Source organism: Callionymus lyra, chromosome 12 (genome assembly GCF_982586985.1).
Source record: "Callionymus lyra chromosome 12, fCalLyr1.hap1.1, whole genome shotgun sequence".
NCBI classification, from domain to species: Eukaryota; Metazoa; Chordata; class Actinopteri; order Syngnathiformes; family Callionymidae; genus Callionymus; species Callionymus lyra.
In genome coordinates, this window is record NC_141829.1 from 18,621,298 (window position 1) to 18,648,173 (window position 26,876).

The window sequence follows — 26,876 nt, forward strand, 5'->3', positions numbered from 1 at the left end:
GTATTCTTGCAGTAGTGACAACTAGAGTCGATGATGATCGCAGCACTCTTTCATACTTTCCTCTAAAAGGAAGGGTTTCAAAACTTCCGCTTTTTAAGTCATCCTGTGTGTACAAGAGTCTCAGTTCTCAATGGTTCGAGAGGTTTTTATCTGATTTGCTTTCATCTTTTCTCTGAAAGAAATATTGCTTTATTACAATATTAATTTGTTTTAAACTGCTTACTACGTTATCACAATATTAATGTGTTCGCTTTGCCACAAATGCATATGTGTTCGAAACCACTGATTGCCTTAGCACAATGTGGGATGCTCCCTAACCTTGAGTGTTATCTGTAAGACTGTTTTGAACTGCTGATGCCGATGCTGTGATGTAACCTGCACAATGAATCTTACTAGGGACAAACTAATTTGGGAGGGGGGATGAGCAGGATTTCGTCATGAGAAGATGCACAACGACCTTGCCTGTTATCCGAAAGGTACCATGAGGTACCATGACTAACAGCTTGAGACTGCTTTTGATGTAACCCCTCCACAATGTGTTTTGCTGTGAACAAACTGAATAAAAAGGGAGGAACGCAAGGCCTTCGTCGGACAGTTGGTGTGAGCTAACTTCTGCGTTGGTTCTGCTGTTCCCTCCGGAGTGAAGAACAATCTCTTACTGGTGTGAGTCTGAATCTTTTGCTATTGAACTGATTTGTCTGTGAAACTTTGTGAACAGTTTTTCTGACATTTTCCACACCTTGTGTGTCCTCAGAGCATCAGAAGAAAAAACCCATTACTCCATTTCCTTTTTGACTTGTTACTTTGGACTTATTCCGAAGTTTTCCTTATTTAAATTCTGGTACTGTTTTAGATCTTAATCATATACCTGAAGTCGCTTTTTTTTCAGCCTGAATTTACGCTTCTTCTTATATATCCAGGATTAAATCTCAAGTTAAGTTTCCCCTCATTGCTATGAATTTTGGGACAATGAATGCAATAAATTGTTCAAATTAATTTGAAATTATGTATATGGAAGTATCTCAGTTTTTTTTAATGAAATATTGTTGATTTGATTTTATGTGTATTATTAAATAAATAATTTCTATATCAAAAGGTAAAACAATTTTTTTGTGTATAAAAAAAAATCTTGAAATTGATTTTTGAATCATTGTATTACATAATCGGGATATTTTCAAAATAAATGAATTTTCCCATAGAGTTAATTTTTTTAATTCCAGTTATTAAAGAATAAAACTTAAAATTTCTAAACACTTGTAAATTTGTAGCCTTTTAAATTTTGATATCCAAATTTCGGTATAATAGTTCCGTCAGACAATACAGAACAAGTACTTTATTGAAACTTTCATCCAATCATGGTTGCACATACTTTACCTAAATAAATAAAGTTAAAATATTCTATAATAATATTAATAATAATAATAATAATAATATATTCTATGTTAATCTTTGTGTCTTGTTCTTTGTGTGATTTCCTCTGATCTATGTTCTTTATATTTGGATTTTGTCATTCCTTGCACTTTGTTCTTTTTATTGCGCTTTGTTCTTGTTCTTGTTTTTTTATTTTCTATTGTCTGCTGTGAACTGAAAACCCAATTACCCAAAGGAGAATCCAGAGAGGGATGAATAAAGTTTATCTAAAATATCAAATTTAAGATGAAAGATTCCACACCAGCAAAAGAAAATATTTAAATAGTGAATAGAGGAAAAAAAAGGATATAGGAAAATTGACCCTCGTAAAAAAAAAGCACACGCAGTAAAAATAGCTAAAGAAAGCAGTTATCGTAACTGGAATGTTACCAGAACTATGCCCAAGGGGTCGACACTTTTAGCTGCTGCAGTGGAAATTTGTACACAAACTTTGACATGATGAGAAAACAAGTTTCGTTGACAACCGTAGTTGCGAAGAGAGCAGCGCTAATGATGATATTTCTGTCCAAAAAAGTGCTGAAATCCCCAAACCAGACCCCCTGCCCACCCCCCCAGCCACGCTTCCTTCTCCCTCGACCTCATTACCTTCCAGCTGAGAGTCCCTGTGATAAACACCTCATTAACGCGATCGGCTTTATGCGAAATTAGCTCCTCGTCATGAATGTATGCATCCATTAACGCCGCGTCAGAAGCCAACAACAATCGTGCGTATGTGAGGAAACGAAACATGTCTGGTTTGAACATCCGTCATCTCCTATGTTCTGATGCATCACACGGAGACTTACAGTCTCGGCGTCCGAGTCGGGAACATTGAGGTAGCTCCATCTCCTCTCCGAGCCGGGAGTGGAGGACTGGAGCGGCGGGCGGAGGGGAAAAAAGGAGCACAAAAAAAAGGGAAGCAAGAGTTAGCAGCAAAGAGAGACCCCCGAAAAAAAAAGAAAAAGTGCCACCCCAAGAGGATGAGCTGCAGCAACATTAAGCATGCAAGGCTTGAAACAACATGACTCCCCGTTACCATGGAGATCAGCAGATGAAGGCAGAGTATTACAACTAATCAAGATATAGAATGACGACGGACGCATTAGGAACACAAACACATTTGGGAAGTTATATCATACACCAGCGATGGGTTGACGAGGCTTCATGAGAACTTAAATATAGGGAATAAAGATGTCTTGGTGCCGAACCTTGAGCAAGGTTTGTGTTGGGTTGAAAAGTTCGAGAGTAAGATCTTTAAACGCTTTGGAAACTGCGACAAAGATATAACAGCTGTGTGCTTCAGAAAAGAATCCAGAACGACATGTAAACTCTGTGCTATTCTTACTTGCGAGTAAAACATTTGACTTTAAACTAGATCTGATTTGTTTGTTTGAGTAAAAGCCTTAAGTCAGATACCTAACCTGACACCACTAGATGGCACTCTCAGTGAAAACAAAACAACTTTCAGACAGTAATAATCATTAGAAAAATAGAACAGAAATTATTATTTATTTATTTTCTACATGTGCGGCCCCGTAACAAATGCCTCGTAGACCTATACAGTCTACCTTATGGTTGAGAATGAATGATACTGAGCTCTCAGTGAAGGTATTAGGGGGGAGGTCAAAGGTCAACTCAGTCAGGTCAAGGGAAAGGGGTAACAGGGGAAGAAGACCCATTCAAATTCAAATTTATATAGGGTTTAAGATTCATGTAAATTGGACATAATTTAATCTTAAATGTAGTGCAAAAATATATGCATTAGATTATATGGTTTAAATGTCATTTTGGATTTTCACAAATTTCACTCGTTTTGTAAATTTAAAGGGGGCGTGAAAGTGAAATCACTTTTTTTATGGTTTAAATTCTGTTGAAATTGGACAGAAGACAGCCATGTAAATTCAAATATATTAAATATATAAAAAAATATATAAATTAATTTGAATTTGACATATTTCAACCTTCATGTGTCTCTCCTTCCCCCATGTCCCCTCCCTTCCGCCCCTTTAAAACTAACAAAATGAGTTTGAATTGCTGTAAAATGTGTATTTAATATGTATTATATATGGTTTAATTGAAATTGGACACAATAAATTAAATAATTTTTTTACAAGAATTTCAGCTCCTTATGTTAATTGTAAGGGGGCGGGAAAGGTAGCAGAAGACGACCGTTATAAATTCAAATTTATATTTCTTTTTTATTGAATTAGTAGATCAAAGCCAAAGATTCTAAAGCAGAGAGCGCCATCTAGTGGCCTTTTTAAAAATGGAGATACTGTATAATGATACAACTGAGTCTGTATCGTGAGGCCTCATCAACACATCACTAGTTTTTAGGATATCAGTTTAACTTCACGGTCAACCATTGTAACACAAACATAACATTGCAAATAAAATAAATAAAATATATTTAAATAACATCTTGTGGGACTAGATATGCAACAATATGTCATATTTCAGGGTCACAATACTGGTATGAAAATACATAACCACAGATGCACAACGTATAAACCACAGCATGAGTCATCAGAAGTCACTTTCACTCGCACAGCAGAAAAGGGCATCAGGGTTTCACAACCTAATGCGACAAAACCACAATCTAGAGAGTGAAATCCTCCTTCTCGGTTCCACGTCTGGCTGTCACTCTCCATATATTTTATGAAGCCCTTCTCTCTTTTACTGTCTACTTGCCTCATACTTTCTCCTCCATCAGTTCCCGTTATGAGCTCTGGTAAACTAGATTGCCTCTGAGCAAGTCCTTCCGCAGCAGTCCCAGGCAGACCATCTGTCGCTGACCAGATTCATTCCACTCCCTGTCTGTCTGACTCGACCTCTGACACATTTGCTTTCGCGCCCTCTGCCCTTTTTCTTTAACCCAAGTCGGTTTATTCCACGTCATGGAACACTGTCACCCGTGCTGCCTACGTCTTTGAGCTCTGATGACGCAGGTTTGAACCTTTCCAACCTCTCTCACGTATAACAGCACTGCAACACATTTGTTTATGGCGCCCCCCACTGGTAGTGCAGTAAAATCGCATCAGCATAAACTGTTGTGAAAACTGAAGGGTCTACCCTTAGCAAAAACAATTATATGTAAGCGTAATATGAGTATACCTTTTTTATTTCGAAAATGTAAGTAGTATACTTGAAGTTTACTTTTGACATACTTTATTTGTCGATACTTATACTGAAGTATACTTTATGAAGTACAGAAAATCACCTTTTACTTTGGGCCACCGTATTTGTTGTGTGGTGATACAAAATAAACTGTGCAAAGGATTATGGGAGTGGCTGATGGGTGGCAGAAAAAATATACTTTTTGGTTTTATTGTTAGATACACACATTAAAATGTTTAGTGATAGATTGGCCACAGAACAAATAAAAAAGAAACTTTGGAAAAAGGACCATGGCCTTGTCCGTCTTTCCTTTGATGCTTGCATAATGTATTTATTGTGAAAAGATACAGTTACATAATCCAAATGCCGGAATCTACAGATGGTGCTGTAGTGGTCGGGCTTATACCTCTAGTTGCTGGTTCTTGTTCTACAGGAATGTTACATGTAGTGCATTATGCCATGAGTTTGCCATGGTTTATTGAAGTTTACTCAAGGTGTATACATAGTACACTTGTAGTAGACCTGAGTATTTAAGTAGTATACTTCTGTAAACTTAAAATGTTTTAATTTAGAAGTACTACATGGGTATACTTTTAGTACAATACAAGTAAATACTGTGAACTTTAGTTAACTTACTAAACCTATACGTATACCAAAAGTGAAAGTTCACCCAAAATTCAAATCTCACTTATTTTCTACTCAGCCTTATATCGACTAAGTGTATTATTTTCAGAGTAATCTGTTCTTTTTAGAGTTATAGGCAACAATGTATGTTTATTTTAACTTCTGCAGCTCATTTCCTCTTGCTGAGGTATCACAACAAGAGGTACATTACAGACGAGCAGTATGGAGACACAGTATTTGGATGTTTTTTTAGTGTGTCTTTTTAATAACGACAACAACAGAGCTCCAGTTGCTACATTAAAATGAACATACATTTTTGCTTATATCTCTAAAAAAGATCTCAATCCCAACCCTTAGTCTACATGAGTTAAAAATGAGTGAACTATGAATTACATTTTTCTCGTGTCCTTTTTTAGTATACTTTATAAAAAGAACTTCAAGTATACACCTTTTTTGCTAAGAGTAGCCGATTCGTCACAGTCCGAAGTTGCACAAAATGAATGAAAGGTTATCGGCTCGTTATTTCGTTTCCTCTTTGTGTAGGCTTTAATAAATATAACAGGTACTTCAGCTATGACGGAAATGAAAGAATCAAACCCACTGCTGCAAAGCTGTTTTGTGGCGATGTAGGTAACATTTCAGATTTCCAAGTTAAAGAGGAGGAAGTGAAGAGCACCATTATAAAATAGCTAGAGCGGCCTTGAAAAACTGTTGGTTATTACTGTTCATTTAATATTTAACAGGGAAATATTGGTCATTTTGCCATACTGAAGTGAAGATCTAACGCCGAGGTAAGATCTTAACTTCACTTGAGTGTGGTTGCTAAATTAAATATTGGGTTAAAAACATTAGTTAAGGACTACATTGGAGCTTGAGATTCAAAGTGGATTTGAAATAAAAACATGCATGTCAATCAACAGTGGAATAGTAAGGATAACATAGGTTTAAGTAAAAGAAAATTAAATATAAGTCATAATATCAAATCATCAATACAAATATTTAATTATAGATAAGGTTTATAGATTGATTGAAATAAAATATTGTTTATATATGTATACATTTACCCACAAATGTAATAATAACTTCTATTTGATTTAAAGTATATTATAGAAATAACTATAGAAACGAACTCTTGCAGTAAATGTACCAAAATATTATAGGAAATTAAAGCCAATACAAGACAAAAATCTATCATAAATTGATGATCATTCTATATTTAATTTGTAATAATCATATTCAAAGGGGTCAAAGTCCGTTAACGTCTGGGTCGGGTCCAGTGGGGGCGCTGTAGACATCAGAAGTGAAGCCGATATATATGAGCCCAACTCCACTGAATAAATGATGCGTCTTCAGATCAGCTGCTCCACTTTCATTCCATCCACTCAAAACATAAAATGAATCAGCAGCAAAGTGGACGATCCAGCACAAGACGTCGATCTGCATAATGTCCTCCATCGTCTCCTTCCGTCTTCAGCCGTAAACAGCCACAGCTCATTCACTGACATCATAAATGTCAGACGGCCAGTCTCGCCGGGATAGACGAGTTAAATGACAAACACACACCGAGACGGCGGAGGATTTCGAGGATTTGACTACGTCGTGGTATTGAAATGAAATGACTTTGAAGCAAAATTGTGTTTTTCCCTTCTTGACTTTGTGAAGAAAAATAAAGGTTGTTATTATTAAGTTGCGGTTGTCACACATGGTTGGGTTTCTTTAGCCACACCCGGGAACACCCGTTCAAGAAATCACAAAAACAGGATGTAAAAAATCATAAAAAACAAGACACCACGCGGGAAATTAAAAAAAGATAGTTGTGTGAGTCATTTCGTTTACTCTCCCTATTGAATGTGGTAAACGTTAAACAACTATGAGTCAGTTCCGTGAATGTCTTTGTCAGGTGCGGTGAAGGACGTCGTGGTATCAGCTGATCACACACACTGTTTACTCAGTACACAAGGAAATCACTCTTCGCTCTTGCATGAAACGTTCACGGACAAGCTCTTGTAGATGTTTGCTCTGTGTCAGACCATTCAGTGTTGTTTTTTTTACCAAGGAGCTTCTGTTTACTCGGTTTGGTTCAGAAGAGAAAAAAAAAAAAAAAAAATGTGGGCGTTACCGTTGACACTGCGTTGCTGAGGCGCCGAGTCACCGTCTTCCTGTGAGCCGTCATCAGCTGGTCGATGTCTTCCTCCATGTCCTCGTCCGAAAACTCCTGCGGGCGAAAACAATTAGCTCGACCGATCACAATTGAATCCGACATATCGGGTCCACCCTTCTGTGGTATTTTTTTTTTTTATAAACAAGGCAATAAGATGGTCTTTAATTATTTAATTTGTTAACTGACGCACAGACTTCCATAGACACTTTTGAACAACAACGAAAACTCTACTATTCAACTACACATCCTCCACCTCAGCCTATCAATCCGTCTCATGACACCTTCACGGATCTACGTAAAGCTCTGAACATGTTACGAAATAAATGAATTTTTGGGTTTTGGTGTTTATATAATAAAGGAGGAAAAGGACGATAACGACGAGGGTGGGGAAGCAGCGCGATCAGAGGAGCTGTAACACATTACGGAGGGGAATTTCCAGACTTTAAGGCGCACTAAGTATGGTGTGTCTTTGTAGACAAGGTTTGCTCAGGAATAGTTTGTGTTGGCCAACATTACATTAACGTTACAAGAGGGAATATATATTAGTATATTAGTATAATATAGTTGAGGATTGTGAGGGTTTTGATGTGCAGAGAGAAAGAAACAGTGTGAAGAGAGTAAAAATAAACAGCCTCATCCAAAGCATTGTATACTTTGATTTGGAGTAATACATTGAAGCATCGTGGAGTAATACAACGGCGCCTTCTAGAGTAATGACAAACTACTCAAGGAGTAAAACTTAACCGCCACGCAGATCAATACAACAGCTTGCAGTAATAATACAGCAACTTGCCAAGTAATACTATGCACTATGGAGTAATAATATCCTTGTGGAATTACACTAAAGATTCTCACAGAGTAATACTATGGAGCCTCATGGAGTAATCCTACAGAGTCTTTTGAGTAGTACTACAGAACCTTGTGGAGTAATACTATGGAGCCTTGCCAAATAATACTGCAACGCCTAACGGAGATATAGTACAGAGCCTCAGGGAGTAATACTCCCTGAGGCACTATAGTATTACTCGCCTCGTGGAGTAATACTATAGTGCCTTGCTGAGTAATACTAGGTAGCCCGGTCGAGTAATACTACAGCACCTTGCGAAGTAATGTTATGGAGCTTTTCAGAGTAATAGTACACCACCTTATGGAGTAATACTATGGAGCCTTGCCAAATAATACTGCAGCGTCTCACAGAGTAATACTACAGAGCCTCGGGGAGTAATACTAAAGCGCCTTGCTGAGTAATACTAGGTCGCCCGGTGGAGTAATACTACAGCACCTTGCGGAGTAATGCAATGGAGCCTTTCAGAGTAATACTACGGCCTCTCATGGAGTAATACTATGGAGTCTCTGGGAGTAACACCACGTCCCCTCATCCAGTAATACTGCAGCACATTTGCTTGTTAGTAATATGAAGCCTTCCAGGATAATACTATGGTGTCTCACGGAGTAATACCATAGAGCCTTGGGAGTAATACTACGTCACCTAATGGAGTAATACTACAGAATACAACAAAGTAATACTATGGAGCCTTGCCGAGTAATACAATGGAGCCTCGCAGAATAATATAACAGTGGTTGGCAGAGTAACATCAATAAGCCTTTGGGCACCTAGCGGTGGTAATACAATATAATGACGCCTCAACATGAATTTAAATCAGTTCTAAACCAGACCAGAACCCAACAACTGGCTCAGATGATCTGCTCTAAGGCTGTTGGCAAAGGGAGGTAAAGTAGGTCATAATGTTATTGCAGATTCATGTATTCACCGTCAGTATCATCAGGTTGATAGAAGCAGCACATACAGTAGTAGAACTCCCCCTTTGATCGATATCAGAGGCGACGGCCCAACAACATTTCTTGTTATAATATTTCCCCCGCCGGCAGGATGAATGTCACTCACGGTTTCATTCAGCCCCGGGACGGAGCGACTTCGCAGGCTGAGAGCTTCGTCGCTGGGATCAGAACCAGCGCCTGAAAGGTCCATTTCTGAGCGGCTGTGATCTGGTGACCAGAGAAGAAGAGAGGAATGAATAAATGATTATGATATTGTATTCAGAGTGAAGGATGAGACACAGAAGTCTGAGATGAGGCGTCGATATAGTTCATTTAAAGATGTTTATATTATATTAAATTCAATATTTGAACCTAAATAATGTAGATCAACCGTTTTTCAAGCACGGTACTAGACAATAAAAGCTCCTATTCACATTTAAAAATCACCAAATCACATTTGTTGTTTTTTTAGGGACAAATACTACGATGTAAAAACACGAAAGTTAAACAAGCTCGCAGCCAGAGCTAAGAATTCCACACAGCCAGTTTCCTAAAGGGGAAATATTTTCCAGATGAAGACGCGCATCGTTGTGAAAAAGACTTAAAGCAAATAGCCAGAGGGGTTAACTCCACTGGGGATTAAGCTGCTGCGCCGCTCTTCTAGTTTTGTCAGATAGAAAATATTTACTGAGCTGTGACTGCGTTGCTATTAGCATGTTTAAGGATTTCACTATAGAGAAGAAACTTCTTTCCCAAGTTGATCCACAGTTTCTGTGACAGTTTCTGATTCTTAAAAAAAACACAGGTGACGTCCACGACATCTTAGATTCTCTAACTATTGATATACATTTAGATAGTGGCCTGGATAATACTAGTTTATAACAGATACAAGGAAGTTAAATTCAAATAAAATATAATTTAATTTAATTTAAGACAAACTACACATCCTACAGAAGTCATTATTACTTTATTACTACTTTTAATACATTTATTATTATTATTTATTTCAATTTCATCGTGTCTTTTACATTGGTTCATAGTAACTTTCATACAATACAGTTTGAATCCTACGAAATATTTGTTTTGTAAACATCAAACACCAACAATCTTATCATTTTTAACTGCAAGGAGACTATTTTCAACTGTCATAAATCAATTTCAATGCTGTATTTAAACTATTGACTTCTGCATTTAAACTATTTTCTTCTGTATTCAAACTATTTTCTTCTGTATTCAAACTTTTTTTCTAAAAATAAATGAATCATGGCTTTTTACTTCACTAAAAAACTTTAGTGTTCACTTTATTAATACTTTTGTACTCGTAAAACAGGTCTCATGGAACTTCTACTTGCACATTGTTCCTTGGACACTATTGAGAAGCTCATCCATGTTTTTTTGTTATTTAAACTATAAAGTCTCTTGAGATAAAATATCATGCTTTATATAGACTTTTATATAGAATTTAATTTTGAATGGAATGTTGCTCTTCATTTGGTGAATGTGTCCGTGTTCATTAAAATTAAACCGGCAGCTTCATCTTCTTCTGAATATTTATAGTAATCCAGCAGAACATCTTGGAATAATTAACTACCCTCTTGTGCATTGGTGGGCGGTTCAATTTCTTAAGAGGCCACATTGTATCGATCACTGTTGTGTGTCAAAAAAGGTGAAGAGAAGGGAGATACTATAATAATATAGCAAGAAGAACAAAAACAAAGTAACAATACTTGGTGATGGTCTGATGAAGCTTCATGAAACAGTGTCATTATTTTCAGAGTCCACTAGATGGCGGTCTCTTCACTATTTTCCTTTGTTTTGAACAACTGTTCTAATACAACATCATTTTTAAGCTGATGGCGCCACCTACTGACGTCTAAACAACATGACACTGCTTCATGAAGCTTCGTCAGCCCATCACTACCAATACTTGGTGCCATATTGGTTCTGGTTCAGACAAAGAAGTAACCAGACTTATTTAGGTGTTTGGTGTCATTTTTAAAAAATATTTTTTGGTCTAAATATAAATATTCACTATGTTTTTAGAAATAAAGTAATGACAGTGATTCGCCATGCATCGCAAAGCCCCTTATGCAAACACAACTAACCCCTAAAATTAGACCACAACTCTGACAAAGTGGTTTTTATTAATATTACGGTCAAAAACTTTTTTTTTTTTTTTTATTGGACAATTTTTGCGACGATTCTTTTAGCACCAGTCAAACACCGACACCACTTTCAGATAAATTGCTAACTATACAAAAAAGCTTTATTTAGGCAAATGGCCACATGTGGCCCTCGGGCCACACTTTGCCCAGGTCTGCTGTTTGAGTAATCAATAGTTAAGTGGTAAAGTGCTTCCAAAATAGATCCAGTTTTTCTACGCCACATTTGGAGGCCCCTGTCTTTGTTTTTACCTGACGACACAGAGGCTTGAGATACTGAGATGGTCGGGGTGCCGTCGTTCTTGCCAGTTTTGCGATCGGACGTGCTGTCGGTGGAGCAGCAGCTGCCGATGCTCTCGGCGCCGTCAGGCTGTCGAATAACACCGTACGTCAGAACCGTCACATCAATGATGCCGTCGTTATTTCGGTGTCACTGACCCTGATTCTTCGGTTGTCACTGGAGGAAGAGGATCGGTCTGGCGTTTGAGATCGACGGTTGTTCAGTACTGTGTGAAATCCTGACGCCTCCACAGCGCCCCCCCTGGAGTGAAGACATAGTGAAGCATTTGTTATCAACTCTTTTTTTGCAAGGGTTTACCTGCTGTAGTCACACTTGAAACAGTTCCTTAAAATGAAACTAATTATTCTCCGTACATGGTTTTTTTTAACATAATAAAGACTAGTGATGGGTTGATGAGGCATCGTGATACAGCATTAGTTGTATCATGATACAGTGTCTTAACTTTGAAAGGCCACTAGATGTCGCTCTCTTCTTTATAAACGTAGGCTCTGATCTACCAATTCAATCAAACCTGGCATCATTTTATACTGAGAGTGCCATCTAGTGGTCTTTCAAACTGTATCATGATACAGCATCAGCTGTTAATGAAGCCTCATCAACAACTTAACACATCAGATCTCTCCCTCATGCTCGACATGCACTTTTACTTTTTACGTGCAACGTAAAAGAAGTATTGAAGTATGTTTTTATGTATTTTTTGATATGTTTTGTATGTATTTATTTAATGATTGTTTTTACATGTATTTATGAACGTTTGTTTGGATGGATGTATTTTTACTGCTGGACAAAATAATTTCTCCTTCCATCCATCCATCCATCCGTCAAACCATCCATCCATCCATCCATCCATCCATCCATCCGTCAAACCATCCATCCATCCATCCATCCATCCATCCATCCGTCAAACCATCCATCCATCCATCCATCCATCTATTTGTCTGTCAATGATCCATCCATCCATCAATCAATCCGTCCATCCATCCATCCATCCATCTATTTGTCTGTCAATGATCCATCCATCCATCAATCAATCCGTCCATCCATCCATCCATCTATTTGTCTGTCATCCATCCATCCATCCATCCATCCATCCATCCATCCATCCATCCATCCGTCCTCTTCACCCTTTTTGATGTTTCATTCCCTCTCAGTGAACTCATCAGCGCAGCTATGGGCTTTAAGTGGTTTGTTATTATTATTGGATTTTTTTTTAAATTAGCAAATTATGTGATTCATAATTATAGTTATTATTACTGCTCTAAATATACAGTATACTTTATCAAATCACATTTATTCGTTTAAAACTCTAATGTTCTTGTGTTGTGTTTGGTCTTCTTTACATTTACAGGGTGAAATCTATGGTCAGTCACACCTTGTGACCGTGGACATCGATCTGTTGAACGGTATAATACTTTTATTTTATATTTTAAGTTCAACACTTTACATAAACCTAATGTTTTTATGTTTATTTTCTTATTATTTGGATGAAAGATCACAGCAATGTTCACCCCTGCTGGTGGAAACTGAAGGTTGCAGGAACACAGAAATAAATGATTTTAAAAAGACATTTTTATTATATAAAAATCCATATTTTCATCTGTTTTTTCAACTATTTTTTATAAAGAATATAATGTATTTATCATAATCTCTTGACTGCACTGGATCATGACTCTTGCTGCTGGTGCACATTGACACCTTAACACCACGGTTTAAGAACACGATGATGATGATGATGATGATGATGATGATGATGATGATGATGAAGATGATGAAGATGAAGATGATGATGATATTAATAATGATGATGATGATGATATTAATAATGATGCTGATGATGATGATGATGATAAGGATGATAATGATGATTATAAGGATGAAGATGATGAGGATGATGATGTTGAGGATGATGATGATGATGATGATGATGATGATATTGATAATGATGATATTAATAATGATGCTGATGATGATGATGATGATGATGGTGATGATAATGATGATTATAAGGATGAAGATGATGATGATGAGGATGATGAGGATGATGAGGATGATATTAATAATGATGCTGATGCTGATGATGATGGTGATGATAATGATGAAGATGATGAGGATGAGGATGAGGATGAGGATGATGATGATGATGATGATGATGATGATGATGATGATATTGATAATGATGATATTAATAATGATGCTGATGATGATGATGATGGTGATGATAATGATGATTATAAGGATGAAGATGATGATGATGAGGAGGATGATGAGGATGAGGATGAGGATGAGGATGATGATGATGTTGATGATGATGATGATGATGATGATGATATTGATAATGATGATATTAATAATGATGCTGATGATGATGATGATGATAATGATGATTATAAGGATGAAGATGATGATGATGAGGAGGATGATGAGGATGAGGATGAGGATGATGATGATGATATTAATAATGATGCTGATGATGACGATGACGATGACGATGCTGATGCTGATGCTGATGATGATGACGATGACGATGATCATGACGATGACGATGACGATGATGATGCTGATGCTGATGCTGATGATGATGACGATGACGATGACGATGATCATGACGATGACGATGACGATGACGATGATGATGCTGATGCTGATGCTGATGATGATGATGATGTTGATGATGATGATGATGGTCCAAATGTCTCACCTGGTGGATCGAGGAGACGGTGCCGAGCGAACGCTGCGAACACTCTCAGTGTCTGCTTGTGAAGGAGACTTCAGATTATTGCCGCTCAGTCCATTGTGTGGCCTCAGGACCTTCTTCTCCACCTTCATCTTCCTGCACATTTGAAACGATCGTGACGACGACGTTATCATTCCATCAATGTTTATTTCCATGATCAGAGCAGACGTTCAGATTCTATCCACTTCATGTCTAGTTCATGGACATTAAATCGTGAGCAAACCAGACCGTCGGACTGAAACATGACGATGCCTTCAGGAACCATTAGTCTGCAGTTTAGATAACATCGGGCAAAATCCAATTACTCGTGCGCGGCTTCACCAAATGTCTTTCCAAATGTCTTGAAAAGAACCAATCAAATTAGCTTCCACTTAGTGTCTCAAACGTCTCCGCCTCGCTTTTCCCTAGAAAAATCATCTCCCTCTCTCTCTGAATCATCTGAATTAAGTATTTTAGTGGATCCACTGCCAGAGTATTCCTGGAAACAAACAGGTAAAAGAGCAAAGAAACCTTTGGTTCCTGGGAACTCCGGTTTCCTCCCTTAGTTCAAATAGAAAACAAAAAAATAAAGGTAAATGGATGACTATAAATTGCTGAAGGTGTGAGTTGTTATGTGACTATGTGTATCTGTGATGCATTTTGCAACAGTCCAGGGTGCCTCCTGCCTTTCACCCCGAGTAGCTGGGACAGATAACCAGGAATATCAGTTCTATCATAATATTGAATGAATGATTAAACATTTGACATTTTAAAACTTTGAAATAACTTTAATGAAATGTTGTTTTAAATGTATTTATAATAATTTAATTTGGTTATTTCTATGTTAAAAAATTGAATTTATTTCAGTTTTTTTTAAATAACTGAATATTAAAATGTGCGTTTGATCTATTTATTTCTATAAAAAATGCATTTTCCAAATTCAATATTTTCTCATTTGTAACCTTTTAAATTTAAATTAAAAAAAAATGTAAGCACAATTAAATTCAATTTAAATGTTGTAAGGAATACAATAAACACATTTGTTTTCGGGACTTCGGGTCATCGACACAAGGGATTCCACAAGCACATTTGTTTTCGGGTCTAATATTTTATTTTGTTTAAAATAAAAATTAATACTGGTATTTTATTTTATTTAAAATGAAATTAAATTAGCATATTCTCCAAATATACATTCCATATTTTCAACTAAAAAAAAAAATTAATAAGAAAATGTATTTTTGAATATTTGGATTTTTAAACTTTATGTGAAAAACAATAATTAATATAATGTAATTCAGATATTATTCAGATTATGATAGATAGAATATAAATATTTTGGAATAATACTGCTATAATGATTGGCTGAGAGTTCAATCAAGTAGCTCGGTAATCTATTGGTTATGTCTGTTCTATAATACGGTAATAATGATACTGTTTAACAATTTAAACATTTGAAATTCAACCTTAAATATTCTCATGACACTGATATACTTCCATAGATAGTCGACCAAACCAGGAGGTTTTAGACTTTGTGAGAAACGTACCGACAGAAGAATAAACAACTACGCTGCCAGAGAAAATACCTTCTGAAGTCGCTGACCTTTTCTCTGGAATTTATTGCGTTTGCAAAGATTGTGAAGATTGCTCTTCTACTCCCACAAATCCTCCCGCACAAAAGGTGAGTCTATTTGCCCTCGGAGTGAACAGTTCTTCATCTTCTCGACTCACTAATGAAACCTGATCCTGTTGGTTTTTTTTAACAGTTTTTCTTTCACTTCAAATTACAGCAAAAGTTGAGGACTCACCGTCTCCTCCGGGCGACGTCCCCGTTGTGAGCGTCGAGTCGGTCCGAGTCGGAAAACGGCAACTGTGTCTGCTTGGTCCGGTGCTTTTCAGCTTCGGGTCAAAAACACACAAAAAAATGAACAAACACCACCAGGACCGGATCTGGGTTAACATGGACTGGAAGGACTTACGCAGTGGCGTGGCCAGGATGGTTTGTTTGACCACTTCGCTGCTCACCAGTCCCGGCTGGTAGCGCTTGGATCGTTCCTCTATGAACCACTCGCCCGTCAACACTTTCAACTCCCTGGAACAAAAAAAAACATGAAACGCTTTCATTATTTCAAGAATCTCATAAACAAAATATTTATCAGAAAGTTTTAAGTAACCCTTTTCTTATCTGTGGGTCAAAGTGACCCAAAGGACCAGAAAACAAACATGTGTGTGGTATCCCTTGCGTTGGATCAAGGTGAATGACCGGGTCACTTTGACCCAGAGATATCACAAGGGCTTTGGTTTATGCAACTGATAACTTGACTATCAAATATAAAATTTGTGCTCTCAAAATACTTAGTACAACTAAAAAAAACAGTACAGGGGATACTACAAACACATTTGTTTTCGGGACTTCGGGTCATCTTGACCAAGTGACACCAAAAGGGATACCACAAACACGTTTGTTTTAGGGCCTTCGGGTCATCTTGACCCTGAGACAACACAAGGGATACCAAAAACACATTTGTTTTCGGGTCTTCGAGTCTTCTTGACCCAGTGACAACACAAAGGATACCACAAACACATTTGTGTTCGGGTCTTCAGGTGCTCTTTAGCTAGAGACAACACAAGGGATACCACAAACACATTTGTGTTCGAGTCTTCGGATCCTATTTAGCCAGAGACAACACAAGGGATACCACAAACACATTTGTTTTGAGGTCATCTTGAGCCAGAGACAACACAAGGGATACCACAAACACATTCGTTTTGAGGTCATCTTGAGCCAGAGACAACACAAGGGATACCACAAACACATTCCTTTTCGGGTCTCTGGGTCAAGATAACACAAGGGTAACACAAACACATTTGTTTTGAGGTCATCTTGAGCCAGAGACAACACAAGGGATACCACAAACACATTTGTTTTTGGGTCTACGGGTCATCTTGACCCTTAGATACCATAAGGGTTAAAAGCATTTATTCTTGTTATACGACTTATGTACAATGTAAAGTCTTTCTATACTTTATAATTCATGGCAGACTGGACTCACAGTGCTTTAGCGCAGGCGTTGCACTTCCACTGGCTCTTGCAGGAGTTGGAGGTCCGGCACTCGCTGCAGACTCGCTCCAGACAAAGATCACAAATGTCTCCTCGGTCAAAAATGAGACCCAAGTTCTTCGCGCATCGTCCGCACTTCTTCTCGCCCGAGTCCTGAGGCGACGCCCGGGTTCCTGTGCGGTTGATCTCGAACAACTCGTTCTTCAGCTTCCTGTGGAGGAAACACATTCATTTTAAACCAGAGATTCCTGATTGAAATGTTGAATTTGTGTTTATTTTTTAAATCATTTAACATTTAAATTTGAGCTTCTCATTCCAGTAATTAAAAAATACATGTTTTAAATAAATTTTTTCTCATTTTTCTCGTTATGGCGATTATATTTAGTGAAGCTCCAGATCAATATTTGACAATATAAATCAATATGTCAGTATTTCCCTTGTGTTATAACCGGGTCAAGGTGACCCGAAAACGAATGAAATTGTTTTATCCCTTGTCTTGTCTCAGGGTCAAGGTGACCCAAGGCCCGAAAATGAATAGAATTGTTTTATCAATTGTGTTTTATCATGGGTCAAGGTGACCCGAAGGGCCGAAAACAAACTTCATTGTTTTATTCCTTGTATTACTAAGAGTCTGAAGAAAATGAAAAAAAAAAATAGAATTTACTTAAATAGATAATAATGAATAAAATAATGAAAAATAATTGAAAATAAAATATCCTTATTTAATATGTATACATCTACAAGTGTGATTGTAATTTTGATTTAAAACTTAGAACGACTAAAGTGAGTGTTTCTTAACAACACTGTTTACTTGTTTATCAACTTTAAGTGTCGAGAAAACACCTGTAAAATGTGCGGCCTGAGGGCAACATGTGGCCCTTTAACTGGATTTATGTGGACGGAGTAAAACAGGGGCCACTTTCACTATACAGTGACTGTTGTGAGGGGCCGTCCAAGCTACATTAAAGGAGCAAAAATAACTAAAATATAATGAAAAAAACTAAATATAATCGTAAAATCATCCCATGATATATGTAAATAAACCTAAATATCCTAAACTGTACTTTTATTAAAAAAAATTAGTTTGAGGGCCAAGAAAAATAAAAAGGGGAGAAAAGTCGTAAAGAATAATTTAAGCAAGTTATATTTACAGTTAAATTAGTAGTTATTAATAAAATAAATCTAAAAAATAACCTTAACATGTTGTGTTAACCTGATCCGCTCACCTTATTCTTTTCTCCTCACGTTTCCGGACCTTCTCGTCCTTCTGCAGAACCTTCAGGATGGAGTTCCGCTCGTGCTCCAGCAGGAAGGAGAGGTTCAGATCCTCCATGATCCCCTCTTGGTGGCGACGGATTCAGCCGATGAGAGACTTGGAAGCAGGGAGAGCGCGACGAAGATCAACCCTCATGTCTTCAGAGTCCCACCAACATCTGGGCGTTCGGCAGGAGGAACTCATCGGAGCGAAGGAAGCGTGTTTTCTTCAGACTCGTGGATCACCTGGAGGCGAGAAACTCTGAATTATCTCATAACTTCTTTTTTCATGATTCTTCGCTCTGCTCTCGAGGAACATCAAGGACAAGAGTGGCTCTGGTTTAAAAAAATAAATAAAACTGAATTTTTCGAGCAAATGAGAACAAAGTGGAGGATTTTTTTTCCTTTTCGTTCTTATTCATCTGCTTCTCTTTTCATCCTGGTGTGTCGCCGCCTCTTTCCTTCACTTTACATGAATTAGAGATAATGAAGCGCCAGGCGAGTCGTCTTCGTTCGCAGTCGAGGTCACAGAGTCCAAAGTGATTTGGTGCCGAAAATGCAGCGTTTTATCCAAATTGCAAATTTAGAAACTAGGATGTTTTGTTGTCGGAATATTAAAGTAAATAAAGAGAATATTAAGGATGAGGTCTGAAGATGTAAATAAAAACAAGAAAATAGCTTACTTAAATAGAAATGATAAATGAGTCAATGAAAAAGAAGGATTTAAAAAGTAAATAAGACAAAGAAACAAAATGAAATAAAAAGAACACAAAGAGGTGACATTATGGGATTCACCTTTATTTAATTTTTATGTAATATTTGGGGCATAAGACCCAAAAAAATCCACTTAAATATTGCGATATTCTTCTTACCCGTCGACGTTTAACGATTTTTGGATTTCTAATTATATTTAACTTTTTTTTATAGCTTGTCATGGTTTATATTTCAAATAAAGTGTGTATAAAATAAAAGTTTTTATTTTTATTTGTTGAGATAAAGAATTATACATATATAATAATTAATTATAAATAATTATTTCTCTTTTTTAATTATATATCCAGCCAATAGATGACACCAGTCGTTACGTCCTCCACAGCCAAAGGAACAATGAATCTTGGTGATGACTGGGGATGAGAGGATACGTTTGACTTCAGCAGCTTTTAAAGCTGATGTTTTGGACGTATTTTCTTTGCAAAACAAATGAAAGCAGTTACGAATTCGTCAAGAGTCATGTGGTCTGTAAATTCTGCAACACCAGACTCAAGTACTCGACAATACTACAAATACAGTATCACAACATATTGTATCGTTGCCCGTGTATCGTGATACATATCGTAATATTCATGCCAATACACACTCTAATAAATATGGTATGAATTTCATTATAGTTAGTATTTGTGTCGTCAATATTTTCTTCTGTCCTCACTTATTTGTTCACATCTATTTATCGAAGAAACATTTTTCAAGTGACGATAAGTTCATTTACTTAATATTTCAGTGTATCAGTCAAACATATTTACCAGCAGTGTGGCGTCGGCTCAACACAAACCTCCTTAAGTCAACAGTTGACAACATTCCTGCTACCGCCGTGCTCTTGAGCAAACAGCAGGTGTCTGCAACTTTGGCGAAAAACATAGACTTCTGGTTCAGCGACCGACACTTTTAGAAAATCGACCGTGACTCACTGTTTCCTCCGCGCCAGGGTTTCATCAAAAGTTGTATCACTTGATGTCACAGTTTGGCCCGAAAAACGCCGCCTGCTGCTGTCGTTTCTTACTAACTCGGTGGCGTCTCACCAGCTTTCCCTGAACGAGGCTGCCAACTGCTGCGGGAGTCGCACTTGGCAGAGGTAGCGGAGTAAACAAAGATGGCTAATGCACAAACGGGGACGACACGAGAGTTTCGCTGATGAAGAGTGAATCAATCAAAGGCACAAATACGGGATTTCAATGAAAAAAAGTTACGGTTTTTCAGCTACTGTAAAAATTCAAACTTAAAATAAGAAACGTTTGAGCAAAACTACGGAAGCCTCAAAGTTAAAAAAAAAAAGCCTCATGTGACCTCAAATCTCACTCATAGTTTCCTATTGGATATTCAAGACTTCACAGAAGAAAGTATATCAACCAGTTTTATTAATCCAAGGTTATTTAAATAGTTGTAACTAATTTAAGTGCAGAATATGGAATTAAATAAGTGACATCAGATCATTAAATAGTTTAAATAAAGATTTCAAATGTTTATTTCCGACATATTTATTAAAAAGGTTGAATATGTTTTCATTGAAAAATCGAATTAAATAATTAAACTCATTTTTACATGTTATTTTTGATGTTCTTAATGCAATACGTCAAAAATAAATGTTTAAATTCAATATAAACGTTGGTTTAATAACAGCTACTAGATGGAACTTTCAGCCAATCATAGGAAGCACAAGGATCATGTGACGACATATAAGCTCTGGTGCGTCAATTTAGGTCTAGACATTGTGTCAACTTTTTTCAACGTCTGGGGACTTTAAAAGCTTACATGACATCTCACGTTTGGTCTTGGTTTTGGTCATGGTGTAGGTCTTAGTGATGGTCTTGGAGTAGGTATTGGTGCAGGTCTTGGTGTAGGTCTTATTGTTGGTCTTGGTGTAGGTCTTGGTGTAGGTCTTGGTGTAGGTATTGGTGCAGGTCTTGGTGCAGGTCTTGGTGTTGGTCTTGGTGTAAGTCTTGGTGTAGGTCTTGGTGTTGGTCTTGGTGTACGTCTTGGTGTACGTCTTGGTGTACGTCTTGGTGTAGGTCTTGGTGTAGGTCTTGGTGTAGGTCTTGGTGTAGGTCTTGGTGTACGTCTTGGTGTAGGTCTTGGTGTTGGTCTTGGTGTTGGTCTTATTGTTGGTCTTAGTGTAGGTCTTGGTGTTGTTCTTGGTGTAGGTCTTGGTGTAGGTATTGGCTTACATTACATCTCATGTTTAATCTTGTAAATTTGGTTTGTTGTTTATTACACATTAAAAAATTGTTTGGATTAATATTTCAATAAGAATGTTTATTGACTTTAAATGTGAGGGTAAAATAAATGGAAAAAAACAAGATTCTTGTCACCCTAAATCAAAGAATTGAAACTTTTCTTCTTTTTTATTTTAACTATGCATAAAAAATGCAAGAGTTGATGGTTTGTTTCCAGCTTGACGTAACCTGCTATGGATTTTGTATTTTCTCACAGTGCTTTACTCAGGAAACTCCGGTTTCCTCCCAAAGTCCAAACAAACATAGTTTGGTTGAGTTAGTCCTCCATAGGTGTGAGTGTATCCATTCTTTACAGATAACCTTTACCTACTTACTTAGTACTCGTGTCTGTGTGTGTCCTGTGACACGCTAGCCATCTCTATGAAGTGTCACCCCGAGAAGCTGGGATCATAATCATTTCATTTCCGGACACTAAACTGATGAACCTAAATCTGTGTAAAACGATCTTATTTGTCTTTTACGGTCTTTTAATAAAGACGGAAAATAATAAATCATAATGCGATTACTTTAATAAAGAACCAATACGTGTAAACAAGACAATGTGTTCAGAGAGAAACAACTAGGCTGCAAAGACACCCAGTAAACAGAGAATAAATTTTCCTTTTACATACTTCATTTACACGTCAAATACATGATGATTTTGATTTTAATCTGACGTAACTGTTGGCAGATCAGGAAGATCTGGAAAGGTACGATTCCTTTTGTCTATTTGAGATACGTCTGCGAAAAGACTGATTCTTATCCTCGTAGATTTCTCAACGAACTCCTGTTATTGCACTTTCACACCAACTCTCACAGACACGATTGACCCGTTATTGAGCAGAACATACACTTTCTGAACAAGGACAAAAGAAAATGAGGAGAGAAATGTTTCTATTGATGGCGTCGTTGAAGTTTTAGAAAAGGTATTGAATCTGATCTGGCTCGAAAACCTTCAAATGAAGTTATCCCGGTGACTTCTAAGAGCTATTCTCCTGCAGGAAAGAGGAAGATAATGTGAGCTTTGAACAAGAAACACGCATTATAAATTCAATAAACAGTCGTAAACAAAGACAGAAAAGGAGTTAATGAATTACCAGAGCGACACAAAAGGGCGTTTCGCCGCGAGCTACACTTTTGTCTCTCGCTCCGCTTCTGATAACCCGATTCTAGCTGCAGATGTTTGCTGGATCGTGTTACTCCGGAGTAAATAAGAACAGACGCTGTAGGCCACATTTGAGTACTCGGTGTTTGATTTGAAAATTGAATAAATGACTCTGAAGTCAAGCGCGGAGCAGACGGTCTCCTCGTGTCGAGGGTTTTCCTTTGAGGACTTCGCTTAAGTCGATAAACAGATGACAAATCAATCAACAGATGGTAAATTAAGCACATTTTCTGAGAAAATAAAAGCCTAAATTCAATTATACATAGAAAATTATTATTTTCTTATAGGTAATACCAACAAAAACATATAATAACGTGATGTTATGCCTTATGTTGAGGTCCAGCAATTATAAAAATCCAAAATTAGATTCAAAGGGATTTTATATAATGATAATAATAGTTGGCTTTAGATTTTTATTTCTCATCACGACAAATACATTAAAATAAAATAAAAGTCTAGGACTTAGTTTGGAAAAGTATTTCACAGAGTGGATAGTCCAATTGATAGTGCAAGAATGTAATCCAAATGACTCCCATATGACGCTAAGGTTCTATGACTATTTATGTGTTCTTTTTGTTGGCCTTGGTCTCAGTCTGGAACAATTGTATTTTTGGTCTCAGATTGGAAAAGATAAGTCTTGGTCTCTGATTGGAAAAGGTTTGGTCTTCATCTGAAAAATCCTGGTCTAGAAAGGTCTTGGTCTTAGTCTTGGTTTTGGTCTCTGACTGGAAAGATCCTAGTCTTGGTCTCTGATTGGAAAAGGCTTGGTCTTGGTCTGGAAGATTATTTATCTGGGAAAGTCTTAGTTTTTGGTCTTGTTATCAGTCTGGAAAAGTCTTGGTCTGAATAAATCTTGGTCTGTGACTGAAAAAGTCTCGGTTTGAAAAAAAAATCTAGGTCTTGGTTGTCTGGAAAAAACGTAGTCTTGGTATTAGTCTTGGTCTAAAAAGGTCTTAGTGTTGGTTTTGGTATCTGACTGGAAAGGTCTTGGTTTCAGTCTTGCTTCTGGTCCCTGACTGGAAAGGTCTTAAAACACTTGATCTGGAAAGTCTTGGTTTACCCTTTTTTTTTCTTGGACTAGGTCTTGAAACCATCTGATCTTGGTCGTGACCTGGGCTTGGTTGAAGTGTTGTTGAATAAAAAATTCTAGTGAAAAGCAAGAAAGAAAAATAGTACCAGGAATAACTTATATTTTTGCACAATTTCGTATCCCAGGCTATGGCGATTTAGCGAGGGATACGACTATGATTTCACTACACGATCGACCGAAAACTTTCATATTATTCAGCAAATAACTTACAGGCATAAAAAGTATTAAAATCAAATCAAATAAACATCATCAAGATTCAAGATACCCTTCGACCAACAGCAAACATCTGCCTCAAGAAACAAGTAGAAACTTTCAACCGATCTGCGTCTCAATGTCATCTCTCTCCACCACCATCTTTCTTTGTGGAGAGATATCGTCTCTATATCCAGCGTCAGTGGACACTAACCTTATCAAAAGTTTATCCTTATCTCAAATAAGCGAACAACAACATCAACAGCCATGAAGCTATGAGAGATGCAGTGAAGGTTGAAGAGTGAATTCATGCTGCAGCCTTCAGCTCTTTTTCCTGAGTTCATACAAACAGACAGATCTGCCTTCGGACTCTGGTCGAGCCTCTTCCTGCGCTGGACTTAAATATTCATCAACACGAAAACATTCCAAGCGAAACAACGACTTGACCTCCAGAAAAATGGAACACATTTGAATATGTAAAGGTCCAGTAGAGGATGAATTGTGAGGAACTGGCAGACAATTTAAAGGTCAATCTGTCGTCGTCGAAGCTTGAAGGAAAAGTTTGAAGACACTATAGGTTCAGGATTAATTATCTGGAGACTTCAAAATAACAGCTCAAAATATAGTCGAGCAGAGATTTTTAACTACATTTGTCAGAGGGAAGAAGTCAATGAAAGAATATAAAGGCTTTGTTAAGCGGCCCTGAGGAGACAGAGTAAAACTTTATTACTTTTATTTTATATCATTATTAGTTCAACTTTAAAATAGAATATTTAAATTTTCTATCTATTTTTTTATTTCCTACAAAACAAATTGAAACTTAACTTAACTCTTAAATAGCTCACTTGAATGAAATAAAAAGTGAAAGTCTTGATCTTGGTCTGAAAAAGCACTGTTCTTAGTCTTGGTCTTGGTCTCTCATTGGCAAGGTCTTGATGCAGGTCATAGAGTAGGTGTTGGTCATGGTGTAGGTCTTGGTTTTGGTCTTGGTTTTGGTCATGGTTTTGGTCATGGTTTTGGTCATGGTTTTGGTCATGGTTTTGGTCATGGTTTTGGTCATGGTTTTGGTCATGGTTTTGGTCATGGTTTTGGTCATGGTTTTGGTCATGATGTAGGTGTAGGTCTTGGTCATGGTGTATGTTATGGTTTTGGTCATGGTGTAGGTGTAGGTCTTGGTGTTGGTCATGGTGTAGTTCTTGGTGGAGATCTTGGTGTTGGTCATGGTGGAGGTCTTAGTGTAGGTCTTGGTCAAGGTGGGGGTCTTGGTGTTGGTCTAGGTGTTTGTCATGGTATTGGTCATGGTGTAGTTCTTGGTTTAGGTCTTGGTGTAGATCTTGATGTTGGTCTTGTTCGTAGTCTTTGTCTCTGACTGGAAAACTCTAGCTCACATTAATTAAATGTATATAAACTTTTGTGATATACAATCAAATAACCACACAAAAGAAAACAGTAAATACAAGTACCCTTTAGTTATTCGGCAGGTGAGAGATTTATTTTGCCAAATTCCAGAAAATTCCAGTGTTAGTGTTTCCTCCTTTATACCAATTCTTGGTGATGGTTTTCTTAGAAGCCACAAACATACTTTGATATTGAAAGTAAATACAAGAGTACAGCCTAGTACTTAAACAATTTAAATGTACTTCCTCATAATGACATGATTTTAGGACACAGTAAGAAAATATGGGAATGGTCAACATCTACTTCACCACATTTTTGCAAGAAAGATTGGGTTCTTGAAAACTAATATTTTGATGTGGGTTGTAATAAAAAACTTTCTTCCATCTGTGTTCTCTCAGGCACAGGAAGTTATACTTTCTTGAGTTTTCACATTTATTTCTCCACTCACTTCCCATTTGTTTTTATGTTCAGTCTATTTTTCCCGGGGCTGATTTTCTATTTTTCTTCTGTCACTTCTATCTCTTTTTACGACGGCCGCTTCATAAAAGCTCTCGATAATATTATTGCACACCCTTGACCTGAATGTTTAGACCTTTTTGAATCTCATACCACTTTTGACTTATGTTTCCTGCCTCCAGATATTATAGACTATAATGAGTTTTTTCTTCTTTCACTCACTCTCAGCTCAGACATTTGTACAGTTTTTCGTCACAGATTTCTATGGCGTGAATGGAAACCATGTCTACAGACATTAGTGAATGAAACTGAACTGAATATGATATGAGACTGATATGGACGAAGGTCGTTTTATTTGGATGAAGAACAACTTTTCTTTGAACACACTCAGCGATTAGTCATCCTGTTAGATCAGATTTCTTCTTTTCACCGAGCTGAAGACACAACCTTGTCTATTCAGTGTTATTAGGTTTAGATGGATTTCTACAGACGGTATCAGAGCAGACTTCCGTGTTGTGGTGTCACAGGAAGTCGGACGTTTCCTGCTAAATCAGTGATGAAGGATGCAGAAGCCGCAAACATCTCTGGAGGCTAATAAACACCCTCTCACCTCGACTCGACATGATTACAGTCCGACACACAAACTCTTAGAGCAGACGACATTATTTATTCAGCAGCTGAGGTCAACAATGGCGGCGGATTACACTTAAGATCCAATTTACACCTCCCTGCTTCATGTACAGTTAGTTACCTTTCTGTCAACAGGAATTTACTTAATACCAGTTATAATGTTGAAGTATTGCTAGTATTCGCTTTTACAAGTTGAAGCGGTGAAATTCACTCCCAAGGTTTGACATAATAAAACAAAAGCTGTTGCAGTGCATTGTGGGATGTAGCATGGATGATGGAGGTGTTCTTGTTTATTTGCCAACATTGATTAATGACTCATTTCATTGTTAGCCTTAAGTTTGTTTACTGATTAACAAACATCTCTTAATGTGTTATATTA

The 26,876-nt window shown here is 37.2% G+C and overlaps 1 protein-coding gene across 3 annotated transcripts in view; it reads right to left on the bottom strand.

Moving 5' to 3' along the window:
* sytl5 (synaptotagmin-like 5) overlaps positions 1 to 26,876 on the bottom strand; it is a 55,433-nt gene that overhangs the window by 8,860 nt on the left and 19,697 nt on the right. For 2 of the 3 annotated variants that reach the window (XM_087803419.1, XM_087803418.1), the window contains exons 2-10: positions 18,552 to 18,825; positions 17,318 to 17,536; positions 16,244 to 16,356; positions 16,073 to 16,163; positions 14,253 to 14,384; positions 11,692 to 11,794; positions 11,506 to 11,623; positions 9,219 to 9,319; positions 7,271 to 7,366 (exon numbers count right to left, since the gene is read on the bottom strand). In XM_087803419.1, the coding sequence (XP_087659545.1) occupies positions 7,271 to 7,366; positions 9,219 to 9,319; positions 11,506 to 11,623; positions 11,692 to 11,794; positions 14,253 to 14,384; positions 16,073 to 16,163; positions 16,244 to 16,356; positions 17,318 to 17,536; positions 18,552 to 18,658 (1,080 nt within the window). In that variant the 5' untranslated portion in view covers positions 18,659 to 18,825. Of the gene's footprint in view, positions 1 to 2,216; positions 2,283 to 7,270; positions 7,367 to 9,218; positions 9,320 to 11,505; positions 11,624 to 11,691; positions 11,795 to 14,252; positions 14,385 to 16,072; positions 16,164 to 16,243; positions 16,357 to 17,317; positions 17,537 to 18,551; positions 18,826 to 26,876 lie in introns of all 3 variants that reach the window. The other variant, XM_087803417.1, reaches the window with a different exon arrangement.